The 26,549-nt window shown below is 33.8% G+C and overlaps 1 protein-coding gene across 4 annotated transcripts in view; it reads right to left on the reverse strand.

The window, feature by feature from the left end:
* LOC131078195 (uncharacterized) overlaps window positions 1-25,677 on the reverse strand; it is a 100,328-nt gene extending 74,651 nt beyond the window's left edge. For all 4 annotated transcript variants that reach the window (XM_058015877.2, XM_058015871.2, XM_058015865.2 and 1 more), the window contains exons 1-2: window positions 25,385-25,677; window positions 25,091-25,279 (exon numbers count right to left, since the gene is read on the reverse strand). In XM_058015877.2, coding sequence (XP_057871860.2) covers window positions 25,091-25,279; window positions 25,385-25,409 — 214 coding nt within the window. In that variant the 5' untranslated portion in view covers window positions 25,410-25,677. The remainder of the gene's footprint in view (window positions 1-25,090; window positions 25,280-25,384) is intronic.
* Between the last annotated feature and the right edge of the window lie 872 nt (window positions 25,678-26,549).

A 26,549-nucleotide genomic window follows, 5' to 3' on the forward strand; every position in this document is an offset into this window, starting at 1 on the left:
TTAAATTTATTTAATTTAGGATAACTATTTTAATTAAATTTGAATTTAATTAAAAAGTGGACATGGGCTTTAATTGAATAAAATGAATTTATCCTATTAAATGGTATAGTGAATTTAATTGAGTAATTTACTTAATTAAATAGAAGAATGTGGGTAATTTAATTAAATTGGATTTAATTAAATAGAGAAATGAACATAAAATATTCATTTACGAATATGGTCATTTTTATACGTCTACAGTAATTTCATGTATTTAGTTCAAGTTTTCGATTTTTTAATTATCATAACTTTCCTTCAAAGAAAATACTATTCCAAGTAGTCGATTTGCTTATGTTCCTTTCAATTACATAAAATTCATACTTTAGTTTTTAAATTCAAGCGATAATTCCTTGTATATAATAGTTTATTTTTCATAATTGTATTGGTATACTGCTTCATTTAATATTCATGAATTCAAAGTTAAATTCCTAGTTAGATAACTAAACAAGAGGAGTTGAAACCAAAAATTAGCGGCGTTCGGTATCTATGGTGCCTCTGGGTCACACTTATGGGTAATGTCGTCATGTTGAACTACTGCACTTAACGCCTAATAAAGTTGCAATAACAGTGTTTGTGGCATCGTCCCTCTAAATCGTCGGGGAGAAATAAGGGTCATTTGGAAGTTAAAATCCAAGGGGTAGGTAATCCCCCTTGGATAGATAATCTAAAAAGATTAATTTTTAAATGAATTTACATGCAATCAGTTGAACTTTACATAATCCCATTAGGGTTTGGATGTGTGTGAAGATCTTGAAAATTTATTTTATCTTGATGATTTCAACAGATGATAACGGATTAAGGGTGACCTATTTAATAGGAAATAGGACTTAGTTGTTTTAGGACACAAGCAGAAGGCCACCTTAAGCTTTTTTGCTATAGAGCTACCATCGTGGGTAGCAACCACAAAGAAACTGTCTAGGACATTGGCCCTAGAAAGGGTTGTGTACCCACCAAACAGTTTACATTAAACCATAGTTAAAAACCAGAACTACATACTTTATGCCTTGATCTCGTGCCGAAACGGGTATGTAGGCAGTCTAGGGATGGAGTTGTCCCTTGTACTCAGGCATTCGGGGATGGGGATTAGGATTTGGTTTTGGGTGAGTAGTTGGTTCTTGAAGCTCCTTGGTCTTTTAATCAAATGGTGCAAATACTAATTGAAAGGTTAAAATTAATTCAATGCATACTCAAAAGGAATCTCGTTTGGATTCGCTTGACTTCTTGAGGCTTTAGGCCGAATTTCAAGGCTAAACTCAAGCTTGTTTATGTAATTATTTTAATACTCCTAAGGTCAGCGACCTGAGTGCACTCCTAGTAGGGGAGTGTAGTCTTTAGAGAGTGGCTCAGGACCGGATGGTCCTGATCCATCTAAAGTCTCTAGCCAGAGCATATCCTATTCTTATGAATAGATGCCTACCCCATTTGGGTAGATGCCTATCCCGGATTGGATAGATGAAACCTCTTGTCCTGTATGGACAAATGCCTAACCCGTATGGTTAGATGCCTAGTCTCATATGGATAGATGCCTAACCCATATGGTTAGATGCCCATCTCAGTTGGATGGATGCCTCTCTCATTTGGAAAGATGTACCTGAGTATGTGATTGAATAAAAAATAAATAAGAATAAGTAAGAATAAGAAATCAATATTTTTATATATTAAAAAAAAACTATTGAGTTTTTGGATTAAGTGAAGTGGGTTATTACATGTTACAATTATTTATACAAAACCTAAGACATAATCATTAGGTTGGCTCCCAAAAGATAATACATTTAAATCAATTACAAAATAAGTTGGTACAATACAATATGTCGGCCTCAATACATTTACACATTATCCAATCAATAAACCATTTCCAAAATGTGTCATGTAGATCTAGAACATGATTTCTTATGCCGGTTCATAACCTGGACCTATCTGTCGGTTAAGCCAAATATGTGAACCCAATCAGTCCAATATGCAAAACACCAAATGCAAACATCCAATCCATGTCTTCGACATAACCAAATGATCTCCAAATGATAACAAGTCATCATCACCTTCCTGAGCTACCGATGAAACATATACCGATAACTGTGCATAAGCCAATATCCATACCGGCACCACAATGTGTGGGTTCATCAACAAACGAATATAACCAGAGTGCCAAATCAACAATGTAGGCCTCCAGAAAGATAAGTGTTGACATCAATGACAAAACCAATGTAACACATGACAAAGTCATCCATAATACCAACAATCTCCCCCTTTGGCATTGATGGCAATACTAGATGGAAAAACATCTAAGTGCCACAAACAGAATGCCAACAATCTCCTTTAAACAAGTCAACACAAAGTTGTGTACCAAAAACATAAACAATATAACCAAAACCAAAATACATCTCCAAAGTACAATGTTTTTTCATAGACATCTCTCCCCCTTTGACATCAAATGCCAAAGCAGTTAAAAATCAAAACATAACATACAACTAACTACTCCCCTTGAGCGTTAGCTCTCCTTCATCAAAACCGGAATTTTTTTTTTTCTATTAGTCCCTGCTGGTTTGATGTCAATCTGCATCATTTAAGTCTCTGTCGGTGGGGTGATTACCCCAAGCTTCTCTCTGAGATATTCAAATGTTTCCTTAAGCAAAGGCTTTGTAAAAATATCTGCAACTTGCTCTTTAGTGTTCACATAAACCAATCTCACTTCATTTGCTTCAATGTTTTCTTTCAAAAAATTATACTTAATAGAAACATGCTTTGTTTTAGAGTGAAATACTGGATTCTTTGATATATCTATTGCTGCTAAGTTATCATAGTAAATAATTATCAGTTCATTGCATTTTACCTTGATATCTTTCAATATTTGCTTGATCCATAATACCTAAGTGCAATTAGTTGTTGCTGCAACATATTATGCTTTTGTTGTAGATAGTGATGTGTAGGTCTGCTTCTTGCCGGTCCGTGAAATTAATCTTCTGCCAAGAAAGAATGCTCCACTAGTGATACTCTTTCTGTCATCCACATCTCCTGCCCAATTTGCATCTGTATATGCACATAACTCAAAATTGTCATCCTTAGGATACCATAAACCAAGATTTGTTGTCCCTTGCAGGTACCGGAAAATCTTTTTTACTACAGTTTCATGATTTTCTTTAGGATTGCTTTGAAATCTTGAAACAATAAATACGACATTCATTATATTAGGTCTGGTTTGTGTCGAATACAGTAACCCTCCAATCATAGATTTGTACCTTGTCGGATTTATAGGAGCTGAATCATCCTTTGATATCAATTTATTTGTTGTAGTCATAGGAGTGCTTATCGGTTTGGAGTTTTCAATTCCAAATTTCTTCAAAAGTTCCTTCAAGTATTTTTTTTGACAAATGAATATACCTTTATATGTTTGAGAAATCTACAAACCTAGAAATTTTTTTATCTCTCCAATCATAAACATTTCAAATTCTTCCCGCATCTTATTAGCAAAGTCTTTGCATAACTCTTCTCCTCCAAAAATGATATCATCCACACATACTTCAATAACCAAAATGTCATCATTGCTAATTTTGTAATACAAATTATTGTCAGCATTACTTTTTGTGTATCCTAGCTTTAAAAGATATTTATCCAGTCTAGCATATCAAGCTTTGGGAGCTTGCTTCAATCCATATAAAACTTTTCTTAATCTGCAAACCATATCCTTATCATCTGTTAATAAAAATTCACCAAGCTGCTCAATGTAAACTTCTTCTTCAAGATCTCCATTCAAAAATGCACATTTTACATCCATCTGATAAACTTTGTAGTTCTTGTGAGCTGCAAATGCAAGAAACAGTCTCACTGCTTCAATTTTGGCTACCGGTGCAAAAGTTTCATTATAATCAATTCTTTCTTTCTGAGAATAACCTTTACAAACTAATATTGCTTTGTTTCTGATTACTTCATCGTCTTCATTAAGTTTATTTCTAAAATCTCATTTAGTTCCAATTATATTTTTGTCTTTAGGCTGGGGAACTAATGTCCAAGTATTATTCTTTTCAATCTGTTATAATTCTTCTTCCATTGCTTTTATCCAATGTTTATCTTGACATGCTTCAACAACTGATGTTGGTTCAACTTGAGAAATTAAACATACCTCTTCATTCTTTAATCTTCCTCTTGTTGTAACACCTTGATTTTTATTTCCAATTATCTGATTTTCTGAATGATTCAATCTTACCTACCTGGGATTATTCTGATTTCCATTCACAGGTTGTTGTTCTTTAGTCACAGTTGAGTTCTCTGATGATGCCGATGTGATTGGTTCTTCATTCTGTTCTGCTGCAATCCGTGTCGGTTTATTTATAATCATTTTTACTGTCGTTTCAGAACTTATAGATCTTGATTCTCCTCTAAAATATTCATCTATCTTCACATTAGTACTTTCAATGATTTTTTGCAATCTTTTATTATAACATCTATATGTCTTGCTTCTAGTTGAATAACCAAGAAATATTCCTTCATCACTTCTAGGATCAAATTTGCCAATAAACTCATCTCTCCTAATATAACATTTGTTTCCAAATATTCTGAAATATTTAAGAGTAGGAATATAACCGAACCATACTTCATAAGGGGTTTTACCGGTTTCACCTTTGATGTGAAGTCTGTTGAAAGTATAAACCGTTGTATTTACTGCTTCTCTCTAATACCTATGAGGTAGATTTGTTTCCATCATCATGATTTTTGTTGCATCCAGTATAGTTTTGTTCTTCCTTTCCACAACTCCATTCTGTTGGGGTGTCTGGGGTGTTGATAGTTGTCTTTTGATTCCATTCTCTTCACAGTATGCATTGAATTCCCTAGATGTGAATTATTCTCCTTGATCAGATCTCAAACATTTGATTTTCTTGCCGGTTTCATTCTCTACCATTGCCTTGTACATCTTGAATCTCCCAAAAGCTTCTAATTTCTCCCTGAGAAAAGTAACCCAATACATTCTTGAATAATCATCAATTATTAGCATAAAATATCTATCACCTTGAGGACTCCTTGTTCTTGCTAGACCACATAAATCAATATGAATTAAATCAAGAATATTATTGGATTTCTCATAAATGCTCTTAAATGTTGTTCTAACTTGCTTTCCCATTTGACATTCCTTACATACCGGATTATGAGGTTTCACAATCTTAGGTAAATCCATTACTGCCTTGGTTGAATTGATTTTTACAATGCAATCAAAATTCACATGACAGAGTCTTTTATGTCATAACCAACTTTCATCAATCTGAGCAATCAAAGATGTCTTATCACTAGTATTCAAATGAAAGATATTATTTTTAGTCTGATTACCGGTTGCAATCTCCAATCCAGTTCGGTTTATGATTTTGCATTTTCCATTCTTGAATTGTAATTGAAATCTTCTTTCCACTAACTGACCAACACTCAAAAGATTATGCTTTAAACCTTTAACATAATAAACATTGCCAATATTGTGCTTACCATCCAAAGATATAGTGCCTCTTCCTTTGATTAAACAAGCTTTGTCATCTCCAAATCTTACTTAACCTTCATGATATTCCTGTAATGGTAAGAATTTGCTTTTATCACCAGTCATATGATGCGAGCATCCACTATCAATGATCCATTCATCATTTTCTTCAATTTTTGTTGCTAATGCCTGCTCTACCGGTTTGACAATAGGTGTCGATTGATCTTCTTTTATTGCGACAAATGCCCATCCACTATCTGTTGGATATCCACTAGAATCATCTGTAACACCTTCATCTGCATAGTAACATGACTTATCTCTGTTTTTCTTAAATTTGTATCTTTGATATTGAGGGTTAGGCTTATATGTTCTCTATGCCTCATCTCTTAGTCTTGAATATCTATCAGGATACCTAGACACCATATGACCAACTTTATTGCAATTAAAACATTTGAAAAGTGTTTTACCTTCATACTTACTTCCTACTAGAACTTCAGGCATCTTCCTTGCAAATAGTGCTTCAAGTTCTTCAAGTTCTTCATTTTCTCTTCTGATATCGTCAAGTTCTTTTGCATAAAATGCTTTCCAATTAGATTTGTCAGATGATGATGATGATGATGATGATTTAAAGGCTATATCAACCTTGACTGTAGCAACAAGACCAAATTATTCAAACTCAAATGTTGAAAGTTTTCCAACCAGTGTATCTCTAGATACTGATGTATTAGGCATTGTTCTGAACTCATTAATAGCTGTCACTTTCATTTTGTTAGCCGGTGGCAAAGCTCTTAAAACTTTAGAAACAATTCCATCTTCACTTAAAGATCCTCCACAACATTGTATTCCTAAAACAATTTCATTCTCTTTCCATAAATGCATAAATTCTTTCATCCTCTTCCATTTTTAAATTTTCATACCTAACCCGGTAACATTCCAGTTTTGGAATTTCAACAGTGGAATCTCCTTCATTCAATATTTCCATTTTATCCCAAATAGCTTTTGATGTAGATCTATCTAATAATTCCATGATTTGCTGATCTGATAATGCACTCAGAAGTGCTTCTTGCTTTGCAATGATTCTCCAAGTCTTTAGCTAAGGTTGGTGGATTAGGGTTATTCGGATTAAGAGCAACATCACCATTTTTTGTAACATCCCATATATCTCTTCCAATGCAGTTCAGATGTGTCCCCATTCTGATCTTCCATATACCATAGTTAGTTCCATCAAGTTTGGGATTGTCCTTCTTGAAGATATTTGTTGCCATAGGATCCCCTCTAGCTGTTAGGCTTCCAAAAAAAGAGGACTAGGCTCCGATACCAATTGTTAGGAACCAGGAAGGACAACTGAGAGGGGGGGGGAGGGGGGGGTGAATCAGATGTCAATAGATTATAACCCTAAACAATTATTCCAACTTAAAACGCAGTGTCGGTAAAACAGATTAACAGTTATAGTATTACCGATACAACTTAATGCATGAAATAGAAAGCAAAACAACATCCACAACACATGACACAGAGATTTTGACATGGAAACCCTATAAGGGGAAAAACCATAGTGGGAAACCTTACCCACAATTAGATGATACTACTGTAGATAGTAAGTGAATACAATAATGGGGTCTAAACATGCAAAAAGCTCAACCGCCTAGAGCTCACTGCTCAATCACAAAATTAGGAGTCTCACTGACTACACAGTTGGATGGTTAAATCCAATAGTCAATGTACTGCTTCAATTTAGCATCTTCAATGCTGGATTCAGTACCGGTTTAATTTCTACGCATGAGGACCAAACACCTTCATAAACTTTCCTTCAACCTTCAGATAATATCTGCGTGATTTGCACAAGGGTCTGCTTGTTTTTGGTCTTCACAATAATCTTCAATATATGCACACTTCTTCCAAGTAAGATCAAGCAATTATTTATACAAAACCTAAGACCTAATCATTAGGTCGGCTCCCAAAAGATATTACATTTAAATCAATTACAAAATAAATCTTGGTGCAATACAATATGTCGGCCTCAATACATTTACATATTATCCAATCAATAAACCATTTCCAAAATCTGTCGTGCAAATTTGGAACATGATTTCTTATGCCGGTTCATACCTTGGACCTATATGTCGGTTAAAGCAAATATGTGAACCTGATCAGTCCAATATGCAAAACACCAAATGCAAACATCCAATCCATGTCTTCGACATAACCAAATGATTTCCAGATGATAACAAGTCATCATCAACTTCCTGAGCTGCTGGTGAAACATATATCGGTAACTGTGCATAAGCCAATATCCATACCGGGACCACAATGTGTCGATTCATCAACAAACCAATATAACCAGAGTGCCAAATCAACAATGCAGACCTCTAGGAAGATAAGTGTTGACATCAATAACAAAATCAACGCAACACATGACGAAGTAATCCATAATACCAACATGGAGTTGTAGTATCCATAACTATTTGCTTTTGGTTATCCTCTTGTTACTAGGCTCTAGATCTTTGGTGTGTAATTGCTATCGTTAGGGGCCCAAGCAAATTATTGATGAAGTCCTCAACAGTGTAGTTATGAGCAATCATATAGCGATTGAGGGCCCACTCTATGGTACGTTTGTTAAGGATAAGCATGTGGGGATACTTGTCAAGGGTTTTGTTGAAAGTTTCGGGAATGAATAAGGATTGATAAACTTTAAATTCTTCTAGAAATGGGGGTTGTGGGGTGGGAGGAATGGATGTGTGTAATTTTCCCGCTTTGAAATAGAATTTAATAATAAATATTAATAAAATTAAAATATAAACGAATATAATTAAATATAATTAAGTTAATGAGTGGTCAAAAGACATGAAATGAAAATTTGTGACTCGCTCAAACATGAGATGTAAAAGAGAGAAGAGAACTTCATTTGAGGGGGGGATAATTTGGAATCAAATGTGCAAATATAATTTAAATAAGAAGTGTAGATTTGATCATGAAAGGTTGTGTCCCTTTCAAAGGGCAAAAATAATATAGAGTTGCACACTTTCAAAGGGCTCTATTAATGATGAAGGGGTGTGTCTATTGCCAAAGGCATACATAATAAAGAGATGTGACCTCTCTTTCACATTGAGAAATATAAAACAAAGGAATCAAAGCACCTAGTGACATTGGTGCATGAGCATCTAAAACATGTTCAAATTTTGGTGTAAGGGGTCAAGTAGTTAGGGTCTAGCCATAAGAGAGTCATTTTGTGATGTAATAAGGTCTTAAAAGACCATTTATAATGTTTTTAGGGTCATTTGGTTTCAAATTAGCAAAGTATGTAAAATGTTGTAAAAGAAATTGTCAAGTTGTCAAAAATGAAAAGTTGTCAGGTCAGGGGTTGTCATTAGGTAGTTGAGCGGTTTGAAGCTGAAAAAACAATTGGAAATCTTTGTAAAATGGTTAAATATACCTGATGTGGTGCTTTGAAAGAGAGAGCAGTATGTGGTGGAAGAAGATTTAATTGAAATTAATGAAATAGTCCATGTTTCTTGTCATTTTTCTGTAATTTCTGAGTTGAAGCAATTTGTATGGATAGGTTTGGCTTGATAATGACATGAAAATAAATTGGAACTGATAAAGATTCAAGTCTTCTTTCATTTGCAACCGGTTTGGTAAGATTCCATGGAGTTTAGACCAAGTTATGGTCATTTTAGTGTAGGTTGCCTGGAACCCTACCTAGGGTTACTCATTTTGGGAAAAACACCATAACTTTTGTTTCCACCATTAGATATTTATATAACTTTGGGAAATGATGGGGAGGATTTCACAAAAGAGTTGCTCCTTTGAATAATAGGTGGGCAAAGATGTTTTAGTGGGCTTCCAGCCTTGTTCACACCCTACTCTTGTCTAATCTTAAATCAAACAACTGAACTCCTTTGGAGTGCTCCCTGTCAACTTGTTGCTCCCATTTCTCACAAGCATAGCTGAGATTCACTAGAGTAAATCCAACCTTCAAGTTGCCCAATCTCTAACATACACTTGCAAGGGTCTTAGGGGGTGCAGAGAAGGTGTTTCATTTCCATTCACATGGTTCTTTGTTTGGTTTCTCTCCATTTTTCCATCGCTTCCTCATTTTCCTATTTTCTAGGCCTAGTAGCCCTAAGAGCCCCTATTAGCCCTATCTTCACGGTTTTTGTGCAATTGCTCATAAAATTCTTAAAAGACCTCCTAAGAGCCTTAGTGATCCGAATACCCTTTTGGATGAACTTTTGGACTTAGTAGGTTAGGCTGTTTGGTACGATCGTACTGATACAGACCTAAAAATGGCTCTTTTTGAGGGTTTAAAGATTGCTAGTCTTCTCCAATAGGGTTTACTATTTTCTACACCCTGTCATACCTTCTTGTTGCTACTGAGACTCCATTAGGCTTCATTCTCTCATGCCAAACACTTGGCACATCCACATTTTATCTTCCCTGCAAGCAATGACAAAAATGACAATCATATCCCTAGCCGAGCTATGGCAGAGCTCGCCTAGGATATGATGGCAAATGGTTTCCAATCAACCTCTAGGACGCTACAAAGAATATGTACATTATTCACAGGTTCCATGAATTGAACCCCAAGGGCCATTGAATAAACTCAATGGGATTTCAAGTTGGAACCATGTCTAGGGTCTTAAACCCTTGCTCAAACCGAGAGCAGAGCAGTAGAAAAGAATTTGTAAACACATACTAACCCTGCACTAAGAAAGTATGAAACCACTTCCTAAGCACCACAACAACATACACTAAACCACCATAAAAAGAAGTACCAATATCAGATCATCTGGTACGGACTGCTATAGTCAAATTTACAAATCTCAAGTAAAAACCTAGAAATTGCCTTCAATTTTATTCAAAATCTGATCATGAAATTACCAACCCGTTTACAATCATGGAAAAAGAATTTTATATGCCTCCTTGCTCATAACCAACCTCCCATCAATTTTCTAACCACCGATTTGATCAAATTTTAAAAGTTGCAAAAAGTTGTCAAGCAACAATGACAACTTTTGCTCAAATTTGCATTTTTGCAACTTATGTATTTCTATTCATTCTAAACCCCCTAGGATGGTTTCCTAACATTAAACTAACATGATCAAATACCTAATTAGGCCTTACAAAGCGTTTTACACTATAATGCAAAAAAATGGCAGTTTTGGCTTACAAGGGCACATTGGCCAAAACTGAGAAGACGAGCACACCTTGGTGACAAACACTCTTCAAATAACTCCAAAACACAATTGTGGACCTATCAATAGTCCATTATTCCTTCATTGATCCCAAACATGATCAATCACTCCAAAATTTGGAAAATGCATCAATAAAACTACGTAAAACTAGGTGCTCCGACACCAGGAAAACTTTTGTACCTATTTTATTTACAATCTAACCGAAGTGATTGACCTCCTCTTGGGTTTTGTGGAAGTTATTAATGACTGTTCGTTGCACTTCATAGTGAAAATTCTGAGTTTGAACCCTTCTGGCAGCATTACTAGTCAATTTTTTAGTCATTTGGTCCAAATTAACCCACACTCATTTCCATATATGTTTTTAATGGCCAAAAGGGTGTCCATATATGTTTTTAGACTTTGGATACGAAACCTATGTGGGGAGTTATGCCTTGTCAGACCCTCTTGAAGGGCTACTAGAAAGAAGACTTGATTTTGAAGGAATGGTTAATGATCTTTGTCCAAAGTACTAAGTGAGCGCTTGTTTTTGTTTGTAAGATGATTTTAATCCTTTCTCTACATCAGACATCATTGTCGATCAGATCGGATCGGAACTGTTATTAAATTCTAGGCAGTAACATCCTTGTACTTGGCGGTATGCATAGGGATGTGCTTAATATGTATGCTTAATATCTGAAGCTTGATAATGTTATTATGCATAATTTAATAGTAATATTAATATAGAATACAAAATGTATGGCAATCATACTCGTAGTTGAATGAGATATCAATATATTCATAGTCTAAGTACTTAATCGATTCTATTTTTTTCCCCCATAAGAAGAGGCATGGTGTTGTTAGGGAGAGGCGGAGTAAAACCATATCATGATAGATGAGCCCCAAGAGTGAAAGAACTCATGATCTTGAAATTTGGGTTGTAGGCCCCAAGGGTGAATGGACTGAGGTTCCAGTAATCTGGGTTGCATTAGGAAGATGGTATCATTGTGCCCTAGACAAGAAAATCTCCCATCTGAGATTAGAAATTAGAAGGGATTAATATTAGAGTTTGAATAAGGAAAAAATTAGTTGTACTATGAGCAACCATAGTTATTTAATATGTAATTAATGTAGCATAATAAGTAGTATTGTATGTTTCTCTTTAGGAATTGGTAGCCTCTTAATAGGGGATATTACAATGTGGGAATGCGCCCTTCAATGACCAATGCTTCCTCTTCACTAGATGACGATGATGAGAATGGTGGGGGTTTAGTTGCCTTATGCTTCGTTTGGCTTCTTTTTTCTGAACTCATGCTGAGTAGAGCCTCAACTACCTATTTTTCTAGTGGTGTGGCCTTAATCGTTGTAGTCTTTGATTTTCTATCAACCAACCAAGTTCCCTATATTTTAACAATCAGTAGTTGTGCTATCAGGGTTTAAAATATTTTGAACCTCCTCTGATCAATTGGCTTAGGTGCTTTTTTTTTTCTGTCATGGGTTCCTCTCTTTTTCTATTTTTTCTTCTCTCGCTACTACTTTCTCGTGGGTTAGAGAGTTCAAAAACTCTTTTGCAGTTTGACTTTGGGGTTTGTTTGGATGCTTGGAGAGCTCCAATAGGCTTTTGTACATATGTATCTATTTTAATATCAAAAATTTTGTAGGGTAGGGGGTAAATCTAGGAGGTTCGAGGTTCTAGGGCATCCATTAGTACAAAGTCTTTATCCACATAAAAGAATCTGTTATCAATATATTTCTACACAATCAAGTGGGAGAGCCATTGTCTATCTTACATTTTCTTTTGAAAACTATTAAATTACCCCACAAAAACTTGGAAATATGCATGAGGGTCTAGGAATGCCCTAACATAATCTAAGATTTGAGCAGATATCGGTTTGTCTTCACTCCAATTATTTTCACCAAATCAAGGTAGCTATTTGAGAAAATAAAATGTGAGGAAAATTATCATACTTCCATACCAGAATGGATAATTCATCTTCTTTGTCCAATTTGTGCTCTCCAATAGCTCATGTCATAAGAATTCACAGAGATTGAAATCTTTTCCCTCCTTGATCATCTGATAAGGAGCATGTACCATGGCCTCTATGGCCACGCCTTCCAAATTTGTGAAGTACACCTTTTACGCAATCACCTTCATAGCATGGAGTACTCTTTTGTTAGTGATGTTGTTGATGTTTAAGATCCTCCTTTCAAATCTTGTTATGGTCGTTCTTTCAACCTCCATGTTCTTTGTGTCCTTAGAGGGTAGGGCTCCAACTTCCATTGGCCTGGTAATTTCTTGAATGGTTTCTTTGGTGATCTTGTGAGGCTTGTCCAGGTATAGAAAATCATCATGTAGCCGGCTAAGAACCATGCAAACCCACTCATGTTCTTAGGTGAAGTCCAGAAAATCTTTGAAAACATCAATCAAGATTCTTCTTTGCAACCCTTGCATACTTTGCTTTGTATTCATTATTTCTCTTCAACAACTCCCCCTACAATGTCTCAAAGCAGGTATGGTTGATTTCCTCTAGTGGTGCATGTCTATACTTTTGAATATCCTCTATGTAGATGACATCACCCAATACGTTCAAAAAAAGCTCCAATCGGATCTGTTTATAAGGCTTTGCTAGGGAACTTGGTTAGGATAGGATGGGCTCAGCAAAGGTAACTATTAGGGTGGTAGTAGTAGACAAGGCCATTGGGAATGGATGCAACTAGGATTAGAGACTTGAGTGTTATAATTTATATGATCTATCAGACTTGAAGGCACTAGAAGGTTAGATATGAGGTTAGAGATAGAAAGTGAAGTGTGCAAAGTGAACATGGAGTGCTTATATAAGTGTTGTCAGCGGTCATGTTGAGTTTTCCAGTTGTTATTGGTTCATGTTGTCATGTTTTTCCTATTAGCTGCTATGGCTAATCTTTTTTGGTCATTGTTACTTATCATTTGCTCACATTTAATGTACACTATTGTTACAATATGTTACAAGAAAATGAAATATTCTTTTTGTCTTATTCCCCTATACCATGTCAAACCTTCCTAGGGTTTTTCACCATAATATCTTGCAAGGTTCCCCTTTGTGTTCTTTGGTTGTGTTTAAGACTTTCTTATGGTATGTTCGAAGATATATTAGAGTAGCCATCTAGAATTTTCATGGTCTGATATGGTGGGGTTTCATCATTGTGCATTTGAATATACATATTAGTCTACTTTGGTTTGATTTATGTGGTGATTTTGGTCTATTGTGTACAAAGAATACTCATTGGAAGCCATCTACTCTACGTGTTGAAATTACAAGTGTGTTCAATAGCCAAGCCCTTAATACTTCCTCAATTTATGTACTTCCAGTGTCACTGTGAAGTTCTAGTTCTCCCTCGGTATTCAAGTTTTATAATACTTGTCCATTCTGAAGGCTAGAAATGGTGTATAAATTCTTCACATCCTCCTTGATATGTTTTGAGCTATTTCTTCAATATAAGAGGTATCCTTTGGACCAACTAGGAGAATTCTGACGATTTGATTATTATCAATAAAAGATAGTTCTTGCTTTTGGGAATCTACAATCCCATTTGCATTTACAAACCATCTAAGCCCCAATAGTTCCTAGAATGTGTTGAAGAGTTCTTTCATCTGGATTACCTCAAAATCAATATATTGTTTGATACCAAGTTTTATACTTACTTCCATGTTCTTCGATGTCCCTAGTCTATTCATACAGGATCCATCTACTAGGCATATGTTTATGGGAGTTTTCACTAGCTTCGATTTGCCCAATTTCTCCCATGTAGTCAATGGTATAATGTTTAAATATGTTCCTAGGTCCACCATTACATATTTTACTTTGTGTTCATTAAGTTGAACATCAATAAGTAGTAGGCCATTATTACAATTCCAGTCTTTAGATAGGTAGTTCACTTAAGGCCTATTATTCCAGTATTTTCCTAATTGTTTTCATTTTATAACTAGATCATTATTTCCTCATACTGTTATTAATTTATTTAAGGTTTGAACATCCTAGGTACTAAGTAAAACAAGCCACTTCCTTTTGTAATTTTTTTTTATTGCTTTCTTTTCTTCTTCTATCACCTTATTGTGTTGTCTTTTATCTGGTCTAAATAGGGTGGGCTCTTATTCTTCTCCTTCTTCTGCTAGGTTGTGGTAGTCTTCAAAGCCTTCTTCTACTATGGACTTCTTTTTTCCTTTTCCGTTGTATGTCCCTTGGCTAGTCACAATAAAGGCTTTCTTTTTGTTTGTGTTTTTATTCTTCCTTTTCACTGCCAGTTCTTCAACGGAGTTATCGTCTTGTGATGTGTTGAAGGTTCATACATCCATCCTATGGCAACATCAAATACCTTGATATGGTACTCTCCAAATTACTCTATCCCCTCTTTATAGTTCATCACTCGAAGAAGACTTTTATAAAACTCTATAGAATTCCTTATATTTATCACAATTGAACATTATGTGATCTTCACCTCCACAAAATTTACATTTAAGCTTCTTTTTAGCCCACTATTTTGAGGCATAATGACCTATCTTCCCACAGTTGAACCATGTCACATTATTTCTTCTCCTCTTTCCTTGACGTTTACCTCAATCCCCTCTATAGTTGGATTCTCGATTGTCATCCTGATAACCCTGTGTTGCACATACATTCTGGTTATCCTGCCATATAGGGATTTGGTATCCGACATCGTCTTTGTCCTCCTAACAACAACTATGATTTGAACACATATGTTCCCTCCATTTCAGATTGGGGGTCTATGTCGATGGTTGTCCAAGTTCGTGAGGGACCACGTAGGTCCCAATCCTGGCAATAGGTGCAGTACAAGTTATGTTGCTTGATTGTTCTGGCAACAATAAGTGTCTTTTCAACTCGGCCCTTCGAGCAATTAGTCCAAACGTGCCCTTCTCTATTGCAATATGTGCACCAGTTTTTTGTAGTTTTGTTGCTTTTATTTCTTGTTGAATGGTTAAATTCTTATCTTGTTTCTATAGGCTCACTAACAATTATATATTTTGATCCTTTGTCAGTTTCCTCTAAAGCTGGGACTCTATCCAGTAGGCCATTTGGATCAAATCTATATATTTCTAGAAATCCCTTCCATCCAAGTCAATTCTTATGTCTCAGTCCAATCCAAACATGAACCATTCAATCTTTTGTTTCTCTGTTAGTGCTTCTTCCAATTTTCCATATATCTCTTTGAATATTTTATCATTTTCCTTAATAGAGCATGATCCTTGTGTCAAACTCCTCATCCTTATGACAATCTATGTGGGGACTTTTGGTGTCCCAATGGTCAATAGGAAATTTATTTTGACCGTATTCCATGTGATTGTGTATTTTGGATAGTTTTTGACACACCATTTAAGTTCCTCATCTCTTATTCATCCAACAAAGTCTAATAACCTTTCTTTGTCAAGGTATTTACAAATCTTTTACCATATAGATTTTGAGATGAAACAATGTGCCTTGCATCAGTAGTATCAATCCCATATAGAGGGATCCTAATTGTAGTGTCCATGTTGCTAAGATTTGTCCCTAGGTTGTATGATAGCTAGAAATGAACTACAGGATTCTTTTCCAATAGTTGATTGTTTGTTTTTCCTTCTTTCGTTGACTCTTGTAAGGCTTATTCTCTTTGCCTTTGGCTTTGTCTAAGTTGATGTCAAAGTATTCTTCTCCTAGAATCTCACTACACGGTATTTCCTACTCATATTCAATTGTACTTGCTTATTCTCTTCTCCCCCCTTATCTTCTATCCTCTCTTTTTACTTAGGCATCTCTTCTATCTCAACCTTTGAATCTTATTGTTGGTTAGGGATGGGTTTTTGTCCGGGGTTGGTGTCTCTCCAAGACATTTCTTCATTCTTTGATTTGTAAAATTCATGTCTTATAGCCGCACCTCTTCATTAATCTCATGATTTTATATCATCTTCTCTTAATCTTCTCACACTTAGGTTAACCAATTCCTCCAAAACGTCATTGGTCTAAAAGGGGGTTTGTACCGACATTTGTAATAGCACCTTGAACTTGTCATCTAACCAATATGTGATAATAATAAATCCTTTGAGGGTGCGGCAAGGTAGGAGCCATATTGCCACTACTAGACCCTGTTAACAACTTCCTTTTATCAAATCTTTCAATTGTTTTTTGCATCTCGGTTACCACTTCTTGCACCTCATCAAATATTATGTCCAAATCTTTTGGAGTACCTTCTTTTGATTTTTGTCTCTTCTCCTTCGTTCTCCTTATTTCAGCTACACCCACATTGGCACACTTAGCAACACCCTTATTAGCACGCTTTTCTCTTATGTTTTGTCTTTCCTCTCTTTCCAAGGTTTATCTTAATCTCCTCTCTTCATCATTAGAGTTGTCCATTATTTTTGTTTCCTTGTCTTTGTTTGCTCCTTGATCTCTCTTGTTTTATTGTTCTCTCCTTTTGCCATGGGTGTTTGCGAACCAGTCTTCCATTATCCCTATATTAAATTCCATGGTGGCTACTTGATTGGTCTTTTCCTATTAGTTGTGTCTCTTCATTCTTTTCTAGACATTTTCCCCCATCCCCTTGGCACCTGACACCCTCTCATAGGATAGACGTGAAGAAGATCAAGTTTTTGTCAGTTCATCTGTATTTTTTGTTCTTCTGATCCAATATTGATTGAATTTTGAAAATTTTGTTCCACACAATAACCCCAATAGAACCTACCAAGGCCTTGGCAATGAAACGAATGTTACCAAGAAATATAAAGGAGAAAGATAGAAGCCTTGTTCCCAAGGATTTCTACTAGTTATAGTTTGTAACCCTAGAGGCAATCATATTGAGGTAGCAATTAGATGAATTTCGGATCCAATTTGACTACTGAAATCAGAAAGAAATATCATACACCATAATAGAGTAGTAAGATAATTTTTCTTGTACAAATATCTTATAATGTAATGTGCATTCCTTAAATCTCCTTTATCATGTATACCTTCCATCTATCACCTAGTCCTTTTCTTAGTTATCCTTAGTCATTTAGTGATTGTCTATCCTATCTATACTTATATCTCCCTTTAGGATTGCAACCCTTGGATGATAGTCTTCTAATATATTTTAGAATTACTATTGTTGGATTAAAAACGTATCTCTTCAGACTAGTGTCTATAGCCCATTTTTCAGTCAACAATTAGCATGCACAGATAGTTTCAAAACAAATAAAACATGAATTATAGATTTAGAAATAGGATGATGTGAGAAACATGTGGCTGAAAACTGGGACAAAGATGCTAGGAGACCTTGACCAAAAAGTGTTCAATGTGAACAATAGAAATAGTTTTAGAATCAGGATGTTTCCCTAAGTATCTCCCTAAAATTTTATCAGAAAATAATTGGTCATTGATGTTGTGCATCCTTTGTTGGTTTTTTGTGTAACTAGGATAGGAAAATAAATAGGATTCGGATTGCCTTAAGGCATCATCTGAATCCTTATAGGGCAGGGCCCTATCTATTGTATTTATATGTAATGTGTAAAACCATTAAGGGCTGGACCTAACATGTAAAGGGGTGCATCTCTAGGTCCAACGTGTGGACCTATCTCTAGCACACACATTTTGTGGCGTATAGTCTTATGTATTGATCATTTATGATGGGCTGGGCCCAAATGTTGTATTATTAAAAGGACGCATCCCTTCTCCAAACATGTGGTCCTATATCTTATTTTAGCACATCTCTATGTAGCGTGGGCTCTTGTAACGTGGAAACTATATTGTTTAGGTCCCATGCTTATGGTGGCGTGTGGAACTAATATTATAGTGTTGGCCCCAAGGATGGATTGGGTCGACCCAAGATAGGGCTCACCTCTTGTATATATGCACAAGCATATCACTAGTTGAAAATGCAATCAAGCAATCCGAATATTAGACAATCAATGTGAAGACCTTGTGCTCTGCAACAAAAGGTCAATGCGAATTTTGATCAAGGAATCAGCAAATTACTTCTGCCATCAGCATTTGCCATACATGCGATCTTGGACAATGAATACATTGAAGAGGATAGCGAGTTCCTCTTGAAGGTCTACAAACATCATTAGGTCTGCAATCTTCAGTGAAGAACTACGAAGAGCTGGAAGTTGTATGTTGATGATATTCTTATATAAAAAAGAGATAAGTCTGTTATCTTCTACTGTTACATTGTGCCCTAGCTGGGTTACGATTGTAACTCTAATTCTGCCCTAGGTTGACAGTTATATCAGATAAGTAATCTGATGTTTATTGCCATTGTATTCTACAATTAATAAAAGGATCTAGATCTGATTTGTTGCTGGGTTTTTCCTCCAAGAGGGAGGTTTTCCCAGGGTATGTGTTGTGTCTTGTCTCTTTTGTATTCTTGCATTCACATTGTTCTATGCAATCTGATCACTAAAGTTAACATCCTTGACCCAAAATTTTTACTTCTTTACAATTTGGTCTTGTGCATCTCAGTTTACTTTTTTCAAATCTATATTTGTTGTCTCTAAAATATGCCACTACAAATACAAGAGGAGAAAAAGGTTTTGGCTTGACAGGGGTTTGCCTAGGCCAAACCCTAGGTTTGGAATTAATCCTTGATGAAACAATTGGAAGTAAAGATCTGAAGTAAAATATTGGATTTGCAATATTCTACATCAAGATGCAATGCTCTTTGAATATGATCACAAGTGTTGATGCAATAACATGACATGACAAGACATAAAAGGGATCAATCATAAAAATGTGCTTGCATCAAGATTGCTAGAAAGTTTTGTTCCATAATTGCTTAGATCTAAAAGAATTAGCTAATAATAGTTGCTCTTGAATGATGTAGGATGTACTTGGATGCTTATGGATGAAAAAGAATTAGGAAAGATGATCTTATGTAGGGTTCCCAAGGTATTTCATAAATTAAGTTGACATCCAACAGTCATATTAAAATATTGGGCTCGGGGATTAATATATGGGAACCGGAGTACCGACATATTTAAAAATAGGCCAATCTAGGGAGACAAAGATGCCTAGGACCCTTGACCGATAGGAAAAGGGTGCCTAGTGCCCTTGTCCACCTAGAAAAGGGTAAATCAAAGGTTGTTTAGGTGTACTCAAGCTCAAGATAGAGACCAAGATAGCCATGTGATCATATGATAATAATTTTACAGTGCAAAGCCTAGAAATAGGCTTGGAATAGAGCCAAGAGGAAGCACACTAATACAAGGCCACAAAAAAGGAGTATAAAATTGTGAAGAGTTACAATTTATGACACTACATCTCTAATATAATTTCAAATTCAAATTTGAGGCCCTTAGAAGCCTCGTACAATTTCAAAAGTTGGGTGTATATCTCCTCGCGGACTTTCCAATGATACATAATGATTGAAAATCTAATAGTCATATCAAAAGTTATGGTCCCAAAAGTTATTCTACCAAAATTAAAATTTCCAATTTCCAATAGATTATCTTCTTGAGAGGGAAAATTGACAATTGTACTTTTGGGGGCCAAAATGGGAGTTATACTTTCCAAAACATCCTAGGGCAATTATACTTTCCAAGATAAAGAAGGCAAACAAGGGTTATAGAGGATCATTTAGTAGTGCATATTGTAGCTTTGGCTTGTAGATTTTTCTTGATAGAATCAGATTTATTTGTGCTAAGAAAGCCCATGTGGTTGTAGCCTATAATTTCTAAGTGTTGTATCTCATTTTCAAGAAGTAAAAGAAATTGGTTGTTTTGCCTCTTGTATTTCTCTCATTCATCTCTAGTATTGTTTTGTATACATGTGTTCGGTGGGGTGGTGATGCAGGGGCATTCATGATCTAAGACCAATCTTGCATCACCCAAAAAATATTTTATATTTCAATAAGGGCTAAAAATGATAAGGTAACTAATTTTAGTAAGTTGGCATTTGAGCACATGTGAACCTAAAAACTTACCCTCTAGAGTGAAACTAAAATATAAAGTTAATGGTGAAAGAATCATCTCAATGTCCAATGGAACTTGAGAGATTAAAAAAAATTGTTTTGGGAAATTTCTCTAATAAGAATTCAAATTCAAATTTAAGGCCCTTAGAAGCCTCATATAGGTTCAAAAGTTGGACTTATTTGGGATTGTAGATCTCTTCATGAGCTTTCCAACAATATAAAATAATTAAAAATCCAACAATTGGAGTGAAAGTTATTGCTCTTGGAAGTTGTTCTATTAATATTTAAATTTCCAAACTCTAATAAAATATCTCCTTGAGTGATAAAGTATGTCCTGACCGCATGGCACCCTCAGGAACGGCCAATCACTGTCCAATCAAACCGTACACGTCCACCACCATCAATCCATCAGCTCGATAAGTTAAATATTTAATTTTTTATTTTTATTTATTTTAATATAATTGTATTATAATATATAATTATGTGATTTTAACATATATGCAAATTTTAATAATATTATTTTTTAACTTTTTAAAATACATTAGGTAAATAACAGTTTTATTTTTTAATTATATATATCTTTTTTTAATAATAAATTTAATTTAAAAATAAAAGTAAAAAAGTTGTAATTAAGTAAAAATATGTATAACTAATATTAAAATTTAACACATATTAAAAAAATTATTAATATAACTTAAAAATAAAAGAATAATATAATTAAAAAGAAGCTTTAAAAAATATAAAAAATATGTGTAACTTGGTTAAATATTTTTAACTAACTTAGTTACTTAGTTCCTTTTATTTTTAGTTTAGTAAATTTTTGATATTTCTTAACTTAAAAATGTGTAACTTACTTACTTCAATATTTTTAACTAAGTAACTTAGTTACTTTTAGTTTATTTTTTAATTTTTTTTTAACTTAAATATGTGTAACTAATCATTAATTTTAACTTACATATGTTAAAATCGCTTAAGTAGTTATATATTATGGATGTTAAAATTTTACATTACTTACACATATTTTAATTTTATTTTTAAGTTATATTAATATTTTATATATATATATATATGTTAAATTTGTATATTTTGTATATTAGTTACATAGATTTAATTACACATTTTTACTTTTATTTTTAAATGAAAAAATATCAAAAATATATATTTTTGGTCATGTGTTCACAATAGATATGAACTTTAAATACAGATGTGGTGTATGGTACTTCATAGAAACATCTATTGATCATGTAATCATATGTTTCTATAATATGATTCACTGAGGAGAATAACATTTCACAATCCATCATTTGCTGAGTCTATTTACTAAACTTAATTGTCATGTACTCTGACTTGAAACTTCTTTGAAGGTTGATGTTTGATCTATAAACATTTTAATCATTATCTTTGCTCTAATATTAGGATTTATAATACATACGAACTATACAAAGACCTATAATATCATATGTTAGCATCATGTTTTTAAATAATTCTTCCATATTGTCCATTAACATCATGGTCTCACATAAATTAGAAATCACTATCGTCCCCATGAAAAGTTCAATTTTATATACCTAGATATATTTTTTGTTATCAATTTTAAAAGAACAAGCATTTAAGTTACATATATATCTTATGAACATGAATTATTAAAAACTCCAAGTTATAGTAGTTTTTTCCTTTAATCCTGGTACATGTTTGACATGTTGAATAGTTCTTACTACCCCATCAAACATCTTGACTCTTATACATATTTTTGATATTTTTTCATTTAAAAATAAAAGTAAAAATATGTGTAATTAAGTATATGTAACTAATATACAAAATATACAAATTTAACATATATATTATAAAAATATTAATATAACTTAAAAATAAAATTAAAAAATGTGTAAGTAATGTAAAATTTTAACATCCATAATATATAACTAATTAAGCGATTTTAACATATGTAAGTTAAAATTAATGATTAGTTACACATATTTAAGTTAAAAAAAAATTAAAAAATAAACTAAAACTAACTAAGTTACTTAGTTAAAAATATTTAAGTAACTAAGTTACACATATTTAAGTTAAGAAATATCAAAAATTTGCTAAACTAAAAATAAAAGGAACTAAGTAACTAAATTAGTTAAAAATATTTAACCAAGTTACACAAATTTTTTATATTTTTTAAAGCTTCTTTTTAATTATATTATACTTTTATTTTTAAGTTATATTAATAATTTTTTTAATACATGTGTTAAATTTTTATATTAGTTACACATATTTTTACTTAATTACAATTTTTTTACTTTTATTTTTAAATTAAATTTATTATTAAAAAAGAAATATATAATTAAAAAATTAAACTGTTATTTACCTAATGTATTTTAAAAAGTTAAAAAATAATATTATTAAAATTTACATATATGTTAAAATCACATAATTATATATTATAATACAATTATATTAAAATAAATAAAAATAAATAAATAAATATTTAACTTATCGAGCTGATGGATTGAGTGGTGGACGTGTACGGTTTGATTGGACAGTGATTGGCCGTTCCCGACATTTGCACAGGAGGACGGAAGGCGGTGCAGTGCCGTGCGGTCAGGACGGAAGGCGGTGCAGTGCCGTGCGGTCAGGACATGGAGGGCATCCATGGAGAAGGCATAGCCATTGCCAATACTTTTGACCTCAAGAACCTCAACTCATTCAACCTCTTGAAGATACCTTGTCCTTTTCCTTCCAAAAGTTCAAAGCCAAGAGAATAGTTGATTTATCCTTAGGTAGTTCCTTGGGACCCACTTTGCCTACTACCCCTAAGGATCCTTCAACATCTATGGATACCTAAGTAACTCTTCTTATAAGAAACTATCTTATAGGATTAATCCGTAGATTTTCTTATCTCAGATATTCGTTACATTACCTAGGTAGCCAATAAAGATATATTTTCAAGTATGGGACGTAAGAACCATCCCATCACTGCACATCCCAATCAATGCAAATCGTAAGTCGTATCTTTATAGAGTTTGTCATAATTCATCCAACTTGCGTTCCGTATCTCCTGTTTAAATACAGTGCGGACAGGACCATGTGAATGGCGGTACAAATGCAGTGACTATCTGCACTGTTTATTCCCATACTGGATACCTAAGTAACTCTTCTTATAAGAAACTATCTTGTAGGATTAATCCGTAGATTTTCTTATCTCAGATATTCGTTACATTACCTAGGTAGCCAATAAAGATATATTTTCAAGTATGGAACGTAAGAACCATCCCATCACTGCACATCCCAATCAATGCAAATCGTAAGTCGTATCTTTATAGAGTTTGTCATAATTCATCCAACTTGCGTTCCGTATCTCCTGTTTAAATACAGTGCGGACAGGACCATGTGAATGGCGGTACAAATGCAGTGACTATCTGCACTGTTTATTCCCATACTGGATACCTAAGTAACTCTTCTTATAAGAAACTATCTTATAGGATTAATCCGTAGATTTTCTTATCTCAGATATTCGTTACATTACCTATGTAGCCAATAAAGATATATTTTCAAGTATGGGACGTAAGAACCATCCCATCACTGCACATCCCAATCAATGCAAATCGTAAGTCGTATCTTTATAGAGTTTGTCATAATTCATCCAACTTGCGTTCCGTATCTCCTGTTTAAATACAGTGCGGACAGGACCATGTGCATGGTGGTACAAATGCAGTGACTATCTGCACTGTTTATTCTGACATCCATTAAAAATCGTTGAGGGACCCTAACTTGGATCTAGGTAATGGAGAAAAGGATTATTTTTTTGGGGCTCCTTTTAATTCATAGCCAAATCACGATGATTTTTTTCACCTGTGCAAGATGATTGTTCATGACTGTATTAGGTATACATTGGATTTAGGTTTGGGAGAGGAGGGTGTGCATTTTTTATATGGATCATAAACACAATATATGTCAGCTTTTATCATGAAGTGTACAAAGACATTTACATCAATATTTCTTTTCAACATTTAAGTAACAAAGAGAGTTTATAATCAAGTTAAATAGTAAAAAATTTATCTTTCACAAAATAAAAATAGTAAGTTTATCATTTCTTAGATTATTTTTTTTTAATATATTAAATCAAAGCAAAATTACAAAAGATAACAGCTATAACAAGTATAACACCATACAAAACAAGTATCTCAAATAACAACTGATTAAAATGAACTAATAACTTACACAGATAAATATTCAAAATCTCCTATTCTACTCTATTTCTATGGAATTCCATTTTTATAAATCTCAAACAAATACTAAAAACAAATTGCTATATATCATTTGAAAATAAAATCAAATAACAACTGATTAAAATGAACCAATAACTGACACAGATAAATATTCAAAATCTCCTATTCTATTCTATTTCTATGGAATTCCATTTTTATAAATCTCAAACAAATACTAAAAACAAATTGCTATATACATTTGAAAATAAAATCATGACAAAGAAATAGAATTGCTTTGGGGGAATAGAGCTCCTTACCTAGGGCTGCCAAATTCGTATAGCTTTCTTGCCGTTGGAGGAGCCCAACTTCAATATCTTCGAGAAGTGAGAAGTCCTTGGCCTTTTCATACAGTCCTACTTTGCACTTGTAAAATAAATAATCCAACAATTTTATAAGCTTTTGTATAGCGTTCAACTGCAATTTTCCCTTGCTCGTCTCTTGTATTTCTGAAACAGTGAAACAAAATAGTTCAGATTGAAAAAGATAAACACCTAATGCTCAAATCATCCTAATTGTATTTTGTTTATACGGATGCGTGGCAATATTCACACCTGCTGATTTTATTATTGCATTCATTACGAATGAGAATGCTTGCCCTAATTTCCTGTCACAAATCTATTGCAGGGGGCGGTGTATATGCTCTCCTAGCCCAATGGAATGCAATCCAGGTTCTGAATGGAATTGGGTGAGTCACTAAAATCATAGTATTTTGTATTTCTGTTGTTGCAGGCAACTCACTCTACAGATGGTGGGATATAAACTTCCAAATTCAGAGTAGAGAGAACATGATCTCTGTACCCTATTTTGCAGAGCTGTGTTGCAGTAGGCATATTAAAAGTTTAAAATCATGACAGGCTGGAGCAACTCATTCTTATCCACATTCAACGCTAACCCAACATGTTACCCACTGGGTTACATTAAGTACACTAGTTTTGAGTTTGAGATTAAAACATGACAGCCAGGAGCCACTCATTTTTTTCCAGATTCAAACCTAACCCAACATGTAACCTACTGGGTTACAGTAAGTACACTAAATTTTGAGATTGAGATTACAACGAACATGATTTATGTGTCGCGTACGGCGTGAACATTGAACAATGACGGAGTAATAATTAATAATTCATTTTATTTTATTGTCTATGATGACAGCCAATCTTCTTTTTTTTTTCCTACAAATGATTTATAGGATAAGGGACTCTCTGCAGGGACCTAACTTGTCACTTGTACATACCCCGCCTTCAGTCCGTCTATTTTTACCTTACTTTCTATAGGTTTTGAAATTGTAACAGTTCTTTCAAGAGTACAAGTTTTGTACAAGTAATTGGTCTTCTGAATGTTGCTAAAGTCTTTCATTTATTCATATCAATTTATTTGTTTATTTTTTCAATAAAAACATTTAAAATTCATAAAAGATTGTATTGCATAAATAAAAAATTTGTGTAAAAAAATAATAATAATAAAGTCATTCATTAAAAAAAAAAAGAGACTATATTCTTTTCTAGCTCCACCACAAACCCCCTCCCCTAGTATGGTGAATTTTAAGACAGTCTTTTAAAATGAGATTAAATGATCAAGATATATTTGCACTATCAAGTAATACATAATTATTGTAGTGTGATTTAGAGACTTGGACCATCCTTGATCAAATGACATTTATATTAAGTAATATAAAATAATATGTGTAAAACACTTTTTCTTTTTCTTCTTTTGTAAAAA

The sequence above is a fragment of the Cryptomeria japonica genome, chromosome 5 (assembly GCF_030272615.1).
Source record: "Cryptomeria japonica chromosome 5, Sugi_1.0, whole genome shotgun sequence".
NCBI lineage: Eukaryota > Viridiplantae > Streptophyta > Pinopsida > Cupressales > Cupressaceae > Cryptomeria > Cryptomeria japonica.